Below are 12,406 nucleotides of genomic sequence, written 5' to 3'. Positions count from 1 at the left end.
GATCCTCCAGTGGTCACGCGAGGAAATGCAACGTCCTCAGCCGGGAGCAAGGGAAGGAAACAGCGCCGTGGACGAAACTCCAGAAAACTGGAAAAAGGGGGACTAGAGGAAACAGTTTATTCACGTTTCAGTCGGTGATATAAGCGACATTTAGCTTCTTTTTATGTTGTTTACCTGGTGTTATTTGAGAGTGACTGACAATGGCGCCTGAAAAAGAAAATTCACGAAATTCCGTGCGGTCCCATTGAAAGCAAGTTTACTCATGGAGTAAAGAAAGGAGCAAGTCGGGAGTCATGAGCACAGGTTTGTTTCCTGGATGGCTAAGTAGTTGCATTTTGTCGACAAAGCAGTTTATTTGAGTGCGTTTGCAGTTAAGAGTATTACCAAGCAAATCCAGAAAAGAAAAAACATTTACGTTATGTTACTTTTGCAGCAACATAGCTCAGCTTTTCCAGGTTATTACATTGTAATGACTGTTTTTCATAATGATAACGTTACCTCTCCGAAGGCATAGTGGTGGCAAAAATGAGCAGTTTTCACCCGCTCATGATTTAGGGAGAACAGTCATTCTGGTTAGAATACTCCAACAAGAGTACATGCAACACAATTGATGCATCAGCCAAATGCGAAGAGAGAAAGAGAGCGTGTATGAGAGGGCAGATACATTCAGCTCCTTTGTGTAACATCTCTCCTCCTGTTTTGATGCAGTCAGATGCGCAATTGTTTTTTTTTTCCAGACTTTCAAACGTGGTTATATAACTTAAAGCAGCGATTGTCACCCACTAAACCGATGACTTTTCAATACTTTGAGGCAAAGGGGATTTGGCACTGAAGTTTACAGATTTTTTCCATGAGTAAATTAGCTAGAGGGTCATTCAGGCTTCATGCACATCCGCTCCGTGACTCCGCTTCTCGTGGTGTAGCACTCGCCCGGCCAGTCAGTAGCCCTGATCCAGCCCAGTCGAGCAGAAAACGAGGCCATATACTTTTGGCCATCTCATTATGGATAGCATATAGGACGCACATATTTCACAACACACACACAGCCATCTTCAAAATCAGTCAGTGCAATGAAATCGCCCAGGTCATACTATCGAAAGGTTCGACAACATTTTGAACCAGAGTGAACAAACAGACTAGGACACGGAGGACGCATGCAGCGAGATGACACGGGGTTCTACTTGGGTTGGTGCCATTGAAGCTGAGAACACATTTTCTCCACCGAAAATAAACAAGCCAGACAACTCCGGTCAACGCAATGGTTCTCCCACAATTCACAGAACCTAAGGTCTGAAAAAACGGAAATGTTAATAGCGAAATATCAAGCTAGAAGACTATTGGGTAATTCCTCACCAAACTAGAACAAAATAAAATGAATACCACGATTTGGGGGATTTTCACAAAATGTAATCCATATAATTGTTGACATATATTTGACATTTGTATCTTAAAGCATAATTGAGAAAAAGTGAATTGAAGTTGGAATATTTGTGACTTTTTGACCTTAGCCGAAATGTATTTTTCCCCCTTATCCTTTAAGACTACATAATATTTAATCTGTAGGTGCAATTTAGCAAAAGTTGGTGTCATATGAAGCTTTATGGCTTGCTCTGTAATATTAGTAGTCTTTTCATTTCAATAACACATTTCTTACATACAGTACCAATCAAAAGTCTGGACACACCTACTCATTCCAGGGTTTTCTATATTTTTGACTATTTTCTACATTGTAGAATGCTAGTGAAGACATCAAAACTATGAAATAACACATATGGAATCATGTAGTAATCAAAAATGTGTTAAACACATTTTTCAAAGTAGCCACCCTTTGCCTTGGTCACAGCTTTACACACGCTTGGCATTCTCTCAACCAGCTTCATGGGGTAGTCACCTGGAATGTATTTAAATTAACAGGTGTGCTTTGTTAAAAGTTAATTTGTGGAATTTCTTTCCTTAATGTGTTTGAGCCAATCAGTTGTGTTGTGACAAGGTAGGGGTGGTATACAGAAGATATCACTATTTGGCAAAAGACCAAGTCCATATTATGGCAAGAACAGCTCAATTAAGCAAAGAGAAATGACAGTCCATCTTTACTTTAACACATGAAGGTCAATCCGGAAATTTTTAAAAACGTTGAAAGTTTCTTCAAGTGCAGTCGCAAAAGCCATCAAGCGATATGATTAAACTGGCTCTCATGAGGACGGCCACAGGAAAGAAATACCCAGAGTTACCTCTGCTGCAGAGAATAAGTTCATTAGAGTTAACTGCACCTCAGATCGCAGCCCAACTAAATGCTTCACAGAGTTCAAGTAACAGACACATCTCAAGATCAACTGTTCAGAGGAGAATGTTCAGTGTGAATCAGGCCTTCATGGTCGAATTTCTGCAAAGAAACTACTACGAAAGGACAACAATAATAAGAAGAGACTTTCTTGGGCCAAGAAACACGAGCAATGAACATAAGACCCGTGGAAATCTGTCCTTTGGTCTGATGAGTCCAAATATTAAATCCAACCGCTGTGTCTTTGTGAGACGCAGAGTAGGTGAACGTTTTGATCTCCGCATGTGTGGTTCCCACCGTGAAGCATGGAGGAGGTGTTGGGGTGCTTTGCTGGTGACACTGTCGGTGATTTATTTAGAGTTCAAGACACACTTAACCAGCATGGCTACCACAGCATTCTGCAGCGAAATGCCATACCATCTGGTTTGGGCTTAATGGGACTATCATTTGTTTTTCAACAGGACAATGCCCCCAAATCCACCTCCAGGCGGTGTAAAGTCTATTTGACCAAGGAGAGTGATGGGGTGCTGCATCAGATGACCTGGGCTCCACAATCACCCAACCTCAACCCAATTAAGATGGTTTTGGATGAGTTGGATCACAGAGTGAAGGAAAAGCAGCCAACAAGTGCTCAGCATATGCGGGAACTCCTTCAAGATGGTTGGAAAAGCATTCCTCATGAAGCTGGTTGAGAGAATGCCAAGAGTGTGCAAAGCTGTCATCAGGGCAAAGGGTGGCTACTTTGAAGAATCTCAAATATAAAATATATCTTTATTTGTTTAACACTTTTTTGGTTACTACATAATTCCATATGTGTTATTTCATAGTTTTGATGTCTGTCACGCCCTGACCTTAGTTATCTTTGTTTTCTTTATTATTTTGGTTAGGTCAGGATGTGACGAGGGTGGTTTGTGTAGCTTTTGTATTGTCTAGGGGGTTTTGTATGTCATGGGGTTGTTGTATATCTAGGTGTTTATATGTCTATTGTGGCCTAGATTGGTTCCCAATCAGAGGCAGCTGTTTATCGTTGTCTCTGATTGGGGACCATATTTAGGTAGCCATATTCCTTTGGTATTTTGTGGGTTATTGTCTATGTGTAGTTGCGTGTCAGTACGCGTGTCACATAGCGTCATGTTCAGTTTGTTGTTTTGTATAGTTTGTTCAGTGTTTATTCTTCATTAAAAGAAGTATGTATTCTTATCACGCTGCGCCTTGGTCTCCTCGTTATGACAACCGTGACAATGTCTTCATTATTATTCTACAATGTAGAAAATAGTAAAAATAATGAAAAACCCTTGAATGAGTAGGTGTTTCCAAACTTTTTACTGGTTCTGTACGTTTTATAAATATTGAAAAATTGAGTTTGAGTTTATTTTTATTTTTACAGGGACATTAATCAACATTTCAGTAAAAGTGCCGGTTTTAGCCAACCGGCTATTTTTCAACCACAGTCCCTGGGCAGGTTATTAAAAACAATTACAATATAGACAATAGCAACATAGAACAAGCAAGACATAGCAACATAGGACAAGCAAGACATAGCATACAGACAGAGCAACATAGGACAAGCAAGACGTAGCATACAGACAGAGCAGCATAAAACAAAAAGCAGCAGGACAAAAATCATAAAAGCAACAAAGTGTTTCCACACCTCACAAGCTACAGACAACAGACAACATGGAGAGCGGCAACACACAGCTAGGGACCATGTTCACAAATCTGATTGACCTTTAGCCATGTCTTCAAGCATTTTGTGAAAGTGTGATATGTGGTGCAGTTATGTGTGTCTGATGGCAGTGTATTCCAGACATGGGAAGCTCTTACAGAGAATGCAGATTTACTAAAGGTGCTTTTCCTTAGGGGAACTATACAGTCACCTCTCATGGCAGACCTTGTGGATCTGCTGCCATATGTCTGGGTTTTCTGTTTAACAAAAATATTGAGTGGAGGGGGAGCCAGGCCATTGAGGATCTTGAATACAAGACATGCGTCGGTGTATTGCACAAGATTTTCCCAACTCAAGAGCTCATGCTTTCTAAGGATGTGACAATGATGATGGCTATTGGGCTTCCTATCAAGCACTTTGAGAGCCTGTTTGTAAACAGACTGAATAGGTTTTAATGTTGTACAGCAAGCTTGGGCCCAACTAGTCAAGCAGTATGTTAAGTGGGGGAGTATCATAGATTTGAAGTACAGTTTTGCTACCTCTGTAGTCAAACAATTTCGTATAAATCGGAAATTAGCTAGGTTGAATTTGGTTATTTGAATGACCTTTTTCACATGCTTTTTAAAAGAGAGGTTGGAATCAAGTATGATGCCAAGGTACTTAAAATCGGATACCACCTGGAGCTTCTCCCCTGACACATAGACATCTGGCTCAGTAGCATCTGTTGCCCTCTTTGTGAAGAACATGCAAACAGTTTTTTTCACATTGAGATGCAAACACGAGTCACTGAGCCACTTTGTAACGTGGACCATTACAGTAGTGAGTTCTTGTGCAGCTTGTTGTTTGCTCTTTGCATGCACATATATCACTGTATCATCTGCATACATTTGAACTTCAGACCCAGTACAGACAGAAGGCAGATCATTAATGTACAGGCTGAACAGGAGGGGCCCCAGTATTGACCCTTGGGGCACGCCCACATCATAGCTACGAGTGGGCGACAGCTCATTGCTCACTCTGACATACTGAGTTCTGCCTTCAAGTTATGATTTCATCCATCTCAAGGCATCAGGGGAAAAGTTGAACTTGGACAATTTTGTGATGAGAATCTCATGGTTAACAGTATCAAAAGCCTTCCTTAGGTCCAGAAACACAGCCCCAACAGCACCCCCTTTGTCCATCTTGGACTTCACATTTTCCAGAAGAAAGCAGTTGGCCGTTTCTGTGGAGTGTTTCGCTCTGAAGCCAAACTGCATGGAGTGTAATGTGAAGGGGCTGTTGTTGAGGTGGGCAATCAAACATGAATTTTGAAAATATACACTTGATTTGGCAAATGTTTCAATATATTGTTGAACATAATATACTTTACCTGCATATCAAAGTTCTAGAATAGGATCTTTGCTACTTTTAGAGTTATGCAGAATGATCCAATTTGTAACCATTACCAACAGAGTGAATGTGAAAATGGTCACCCTCTGTGATTTGCAATGATACAAGTAAAAGGAGGGCAGTAATTGGTTACATTGCCTACTATGCCAATTTCTCTGTATAAAATGGGCCGTAAGTATAAAACTAGCAGAGAACATGTTCAACAATATATTGTAAAATGTGCCAAATCAGACATAGTATATTTTCATTATTCATGTTTATATTTTGCAATATTCATAAATGTATTTAAGAAATGTGTTAAAGTGGTAAAGCTTCATATGACACAAACTTTTACTTTGTAGCGCCTACAGATGAAACACTATGGAGTCTTAAAGGAGGCCTGGGTAAGGCCAAAATGTCTTCAATTAATGATCTATTATGTTTTAAGATACACATACCAAATATATGTCAATAAAACATAATCCAAAGGACCCTTCTATGAATTACATTTTGTGGAGAGAAAAAAAATCAGGATCTTATTTTGTTCTAGTTTCGTGAGGAATCCTCCTTCATGGAGAGCCACCTGTAAAGCTTCTCTGCCACCTCAGAGGATTTGCAGTAGCCAGTCTCTTTCCTCACTTTTAATCAGCAACTGATTTAGGATGTAATCCAGGTGTGTGCACTTTCTGGGAAATCAATGGCATTAGCCTAATTCATCTGATCTATTACGTAGGTCTACTAGGACAAAAACAAAGTAAGAGAGTAAGACAGCTGCCCTCAATGACTTGTGCGTCCATATATTAGGGAATCAGTGGATTAACTGTATATTAAGAGAACTCTTGGCAATGGCATAGATTATCATGTATGTAACATTTGTCTACCACTGGTGATTCCTAACACCTTAGGAGGAGAGGTGTGGTGCTATAGTGTTTCATAACCATCATGAGGTTCGTCATTCTTCACCTGATATTGAAGGACCTTCAATGCAGGAACAAGTGTCTCATATTCAATGCAGAGGTCTGTATTCATAATGCAGTTATCCATGTAGTGCAGGCTCAGCCTGCCACGGGCGTGTCTGGTGCCCGCTTAGAGACACATTCACACAGTAATTGCATTTACCGTCAAGGTGTTTTATTTGTGGGAGATGTGATGTCGCTTCGGTTATAGTTATTTTTTTTGATTGTTCAGCTTTTCTGTACAGACAGAACACAGCCAATATATGAGTACAGGAATCATTTGGTTCATTCATTCCTTCACTTTCTGACCATTTGCGCCCAACCTTCCTTAGTGAGCTAAAAATCCCATTGACCTCTAGGGGTTGAGCCTCTGACCCTTGCCCTGTCCCCTCTTACCCCACGAGGTGTCTCTGTGCTGCTGCTGACTGGTTGGCATGTGTCGATGAGGTGTTGGGGGGGGGGGGGGTTCAAGGGATATCCAGGATAGTGCGTGCATTACAGCAGGGCAGTGGAATGTGCTCTGTTTTGCTTTTTGCCTCCTGCTTGTGCCTTTAAGCAGCCATAAAGGTTAAAGGGTCAATTCTTTCTTTTCCTCCTGTGACTTGTGTGTTTTTAGCAGCCCCCCTCCCCAGCATTGTCTAATGTCTACTCCTCACTCTTCCTCCTCCTCTAATTCTCTACAGGTGTGAAGAAGCCGCCAGTGGCTCCCAAACCCAAACTCGCCCCCTTGGTGAAGCTCTCGCCTCCTCCCATCGCTCCCAAACCTGATCTTCTCCTCTCCCAGCCTTCCCAACCCTCCCCCCTTCTTACCCAACCCTCCCCTGCCGCGCTAAAGAGAGCCAAACCTGCTGTGGCGCCCAAACCATGCCTCTCCAAACCCTCTGCCCCTCCAGCCCCGGCTTCTCCCCCACCCCTCAGACCCAGAGTACCCCAAACCCCATCCCAGGAGTGCAGCGGGGCTGGGGACGACAGCCTCTCCTTCCTCAACTCCAGAAACGGGATCCTGTCGCAGCCCATCCTGCGCAACTCAGACTACATCATTCCTACGTGCTCCTGTGGACTCCAGGACTGCTCCCAATGCAAACGACTAGGGAATGGGAACGTTACAGTGGTCGGGAGCGATACGCTCGGCTCCTGGCCAAACGGGAATGCCACGGAAAGCACTGGAACGCTGGTAGCCAATCGGCCGGGTAAAACAGAGAACGGAGACAGTGAGGAGAGCGGAGGAGTGACCAACACCCTCCATCTCAGGCTCAAGGACAAACCTCAGAGACAGGAGGGGCAGAGGGATGGAGAGGGGAGCAGGGATGAGGAGAAGCTGCAGGGGAACAAAGAGGAGAGACAGAGGAACCAGAAAGGACAGGAGGGTCAGCAGTATCAGACTGGTTCAGGGGACCAGTCATGTAATGTTCTTGAGGTGGCAGAGACACTTACACAGACTGAGACTAAAGCTTCTAATGCAGAACATACATACACTGACAGCTGTAATATAGACTGCAATGAGACCGACACCATTCCCACTCCCCTCATCCTCCCACGGGAAGTCTCCCCTATCCGCACCCCCCCACAGACAGTCCCTCCCACCCGCACCCCCTCTCAGACAGTCCCTCCCACCCGCACCCCCTCTCAGATAGTTCCACCCACCCGCACCCCCCCACACATTTTACCCCCCACCCTCGCCCCCTCCCAGGTGGACAGTGAGCCTGACAGCACCCCCTCCCACACAGACAATAGTACACAGTGTTCCAGAATACCCAGGCTACCCACTGACCTCTCGTTCCCTGCCGCTCCCAGTAAGCCCCTGCCCGTGCCGCTGCCACGTAAGCCCCGTAAGCCAGCCCTGGTAAGGCAGGACGGCCTGGAGGCCAGCACCCATGAGGGGGAGACAAAGAACCGCACACAGGGGGGAGAGGTGGAGGAGTCTGAGGGGAGTGGGGGGAGATGTGTCACCTCAGAGAAGGAAGAACACACCCAGGGAGTGTATGACAGTCCCTCTCCCTCCCAGGGCCCTGAAGTTGAAGAGGAGCCTCACCCTGTGCCTCCACCTAGACAGAAGTCCCTCTCCCCCCGCCTCCACAGAGCCATCCACTGTCCCCCCTCCCTCAACCGAAACACCTCCCACTCTCTAGACTTGCTTTCTCAGCCTGAGCTCAATGCACTGACCTCAGAGAGAAGAGGAGGGGGAGGGGAGGAAGAGGAGGAGAAGGAAGAAGAAGTTGAGGAAGGGTACGGAGACTTTGAGCGCTACCCCATCACCCGGAGCCTGCCCAAACAGATCAAGCTCAGCTGCCGCCCGCCCCCCGTCGGTATGACAATGAAGGCCAGCTCAGCGGAAGAGGGAGGGTCACCCAGGGCCCCGCCCAGGAAGCCCCAGAGACACAGCCTGCCAGCGGGTGCCCCCCCGTCCATCACACCCCCTCCACCCCCTCCGCACCACACCAACACCCCCATGAGGGAGCTGCCTGCCACCCCACAGGAGAAACCAGCCTGGCGCTTCCCAAGGCCCTTCTTCAGCAGGCAGAGCTCCTCCAGACACAGCAGCGGCAGCAGCAGCCGAGGGCCCCCCCAGGGGAAAGCAGCTCTGCTGGGAGGGAAACAGAGGGCCCAGTCCTTCTCCTCGGCTGACCTGCTGGCCCGCGCCGACGGCACCAAGAGGAGCCTTTCTTTCCGGAAGCTTCTGGAGCTGCGGTTGTCTGTCAGGATGTTGCCACGGTTACTGACCAGAAGCGGCGAGTCTCTGGATTGTACCAGCGTGGAGCCGGGTGGACGGACGGGGATGGTGGACCAGTCCAATGGCAGCGCGGGGGTGTCTGGTGGGGATGGAGAGGGGTCGGTGGAGTATGAGAATGTTCCTCTGTATGAGGAGATACCGGAGTACATGAACCTGCCTTTCCTCAGCGCACGGCTGGGCTGGCCACTCACACACAGTGTGGACCCAAGCACACACAGACACAGTGACTCAGACGTCTATGAGGTGCAGGATCCATACGAGAGCCACTGCGACTATAAGCGACCCCATTCCATTGACTATGAGAGGTACAGCATGTGTGTCACAGTGTGTGTGTTTGTGCGCGCGCGCGTGTGTGTGGTGTGTGTGTGTGCGACTGTGCGTGTGAGGGTCTGGGTTAGGTTTCAACAGAGTGTGTGTGTCATTTTGTTGTCTGATTGCATCGTGCCTCTCGTGTGTCATGGGCAACTTAGGATTCAACGAATCCAGAGTTACAGAGCTGATCATAATCCTTTGATCATTAGTTGCCTACAGTAAATAACACTGTTATTACATCATCATACTTTTTGCTACCGTATTGTTAATGTCCCACGACAGTCATAGATGTGTCACTTTTAAGGAGCTTTAATGCTTCATGAATCAGATTTCCTGGAAAGAGAGACTCGAGCAATTTACAGTAAATGTTTTGATTTTGAACCTAGAACAATGCCAAGGGTGTGTGTACTGTGTTTAGTGGTTTCTATTTGTGTGTGTGTATGTGTACTGTGTCACAGTGAGACTAAGTATTTTAGTATTTAGGCCAGTGCCCAGGTTGTGCTTGTGTGTGAGTTAGTTTTCACTTTACAGTCTTGGTCCCACTTTGGTGCTAAAACTATGCATTTACATGGGGGTAAGACCATGTCAGGTACAATGTAACTACATTGTGTGTACTATACCCATTGTTACATCGTATTTACAACGTAGACCAACATGCTGTGTGAGTGTTAGCATTAGCAGGCTGTGCTTGTACAAGTGTGAGAGTTAGCTTCAGTGTTAGCCCTCCAGGCTGTGAATAGAGCATTGATGTGCAGCAGGTTGGACTGTTTTCCTGTGGGTTATTTTCAGTGGCCAGAGCAGGAAATGTCTGAAAATCGCAGAAACGCCACACTGCATTCTGAACAGGGAAAATAAACCTCCAGCAACCACCAGCCTCTCTCCTTCTGCCTCCCTCCCACTCTCTTGATCTCTTCCTGTCCCTCTCCCATATCTCTCCCTTTCTCTCCTGTTCCCTTTCTTTCTGCCATCTCTCTCTCCCATCTCTCTTTCGGTTTCTCACTCTCTTTCCTATTCTCAGTGAAACCCTTTTTTGAACGACTTAACGTAATTTAATATTTTGCTACTGTTTTGGACACTAAAATATTTGTGTGTGTGTGGATGAGTGAATGGACTGGACACGGTCCTTGCTAACAAGAGTCAGGACTCCCAACTAGGTTTGCACATTTTGGGGAATATTCAGAGGTGGAAACCTTCTGTGGGAATTAACGGAAATATATGGGAATTAACGGGAATATATGGGAATTAATGGAAATATATGCAAATTAATATAATACCATTTAAATGTAGATGTTTTTTGCAATGGATATATTTACCATATCATATGGAGACAGAAACATATACCTTTTACCTTATCATAAGTAGATATAATAGCAAATGATGAAATCCTTCCATTAGAAAAAATGTAATAAAAATGTAGTTATGAATTCAACTTTAATTAAATGTGTTGTTCTTCACATGTGAAGAACAACAAAAGAAAGGGGTCTTGAATGATCCCCAATGATTCATCGCATCTCCCAAAAAACGGTTTCAACATACATCTGTAAAATGATAGTTTAGAAACTTAAGCTTTGGTAGTCTTCCTCTCAGGCTTCCATGTCTTCTCCCTGGACCTCCTCAATGTCCACCTCTTGAACATCAGACTTTGAGGCCTCATTTTCACTGTCACTTTCCAACCTTGTTGAGGATGGCTCTTTGTCAGGCTCAAGAAGACTCAAATTTGCCCTGATGGCCACCAATTGTTCAACCCTTGTATTGGTCAGCCTGTTGCGTGCTTTGGTGTGTGTGTTTCCAAACAAGGACCAGTTGCACTCTGAGGCGGCTGATGTTGGTGGGATTTGGAGATGATGGAGGCAACAGGGGGAAAAGCCTCAGATCCACAAAGTTCCTTCTACCAGGTGGCTGATGAGATATGTTGGCGTGGCTGATGAGATATGTTGGCGTGGCTGATGAGATATGTTGGCGTGGCTGATGAGATATGTTGGCACGGCTGATGAGATATGTTGGCGTGGCTGATGAGATATGTTGGCACGGCTGATGAGATATGTTGGCGTGGCTGATGAGATATGTTGGCACGGCTGATGAGATATGTTGGCACGGCTGATGAGATATGTTGGCACGGCTGATGAGATATGTTGGCACGGCTGATGAGATATGTTGGCACGGCTGATGAGATATGTTGGCACGGCTGCTATATTGCATCTCCATCCCAAAGCCCTTGCTTGGAAATGTACTTCGCTAGACTGCCAAGAACCTTGCCCTCATCCAGGCCAAAGTGGCGAGACACAGTGATGATGACACCATAGGCCTTGTTGATCTCTACACCAGACAGGATGCTCTTGCCAACATACTTGGGGTCCAACATGTACGCTGTGGCTTGTATGGGCTTCAGGCAGAAGTCTTCAAGCTTTTTGATGTATTTCAGAACTGCAGTTTCCTCTACTTGGAGCAACAGTGAAGTGGGCAGGCCAGTACGGATTTAATCTCTTACATCTGCAAGCAGAGTCTGAACATCAGACAGGAAGGCATTGTCTCCCTCAATCCGTGCAATGGCTACTGTTATAGGTTTCAGGAGTTTCAGGGTGCTTACCACTCTCTCCCAAAATACATAATCCAGGAGGATCCTCTTGATGGGGCTGTCCATATCGGCAGGCTGTCTTGGAGACTCCTTCCACTCCCCTCGAGGAGACTGTCAAACATGATGACAACACCACCCCAACAGGTGTTGCTGGGCAGCTTCAATGTGGTGCTCTTATTCTTCTCACTTTGCTTGGTGAGGTAGACTGCTGCTATAACTTGATGACTCTTCACATACCTAACCATTTCCTTGGTTCTCTTGTAGAGTGTATCCATTGTTTTCAGTGCCATGGTGTCCTTGAGGAGCAGATTCAATGCATGACCAGCACAGCCAGTGGGTGTGATGAGAGGGTATGACTCCTCCACTTTAGACCAAGCAGCCTTCATATTCACAGCATTGTCTGTCACCAGTGCAAATACCTTCTGTGGTCCAAGGTCATTGATGACTGCCTTCAGCTCATCTGCAATGTAGAGACCGGTGTGTCTGTTGTCCCTTGTGTCTGTGCACATGTAGAATA

General features: G+C 45.5%; 1 protein-coding gene across 1 annotated transcript in view; it reads left to right on the top strand.

The window, feature by feature from the left end:
* The first annotated feature begins 25 nt into the window (after positions 1–25).
* LOC109896282 (FYVE, RhoGEF and PH domain-containing protein 6) overlaps positions 26–12,406 on the top strand; it is a 30,080-nt gene continuing 17,699 nt past the window's right edge. The window contains exons 1-2 of the mRNA XM_031832724.1: positions 26–303; positions 6,955–9,307. Coding sequence (XP_031688584.1) covers positions 294–303; positions 6,955–9,307 — 2,363 coding nt within the window. The 5' untranslated portion in view covers positions 26–293. The remainder of the gene's footprint in view (positions 304–6,954; positions 9,308–12,406) is intronic.

This window comes from Oncorhynchus kisutch, linkage group LG9 (assembly GCF_002021735.2).
Source record: "Oncorhynchus kisutch isolate 150728-3 linkage group LG9, Okis_V2, whole genome shotgun sequence".
Taxonomy (NCBI): domain Eukaryota; kingdom Metazoa; phylum Chordata; class Actinopteri; order Salmoniformes; family Salmonidae; genus Oncorhynchus; species Oncorhynchus kisutch.
Note: the sequence above shows the minus strand (reverse complement) of the source record. Positions and strands in the feature narration are given on the sequence as shown.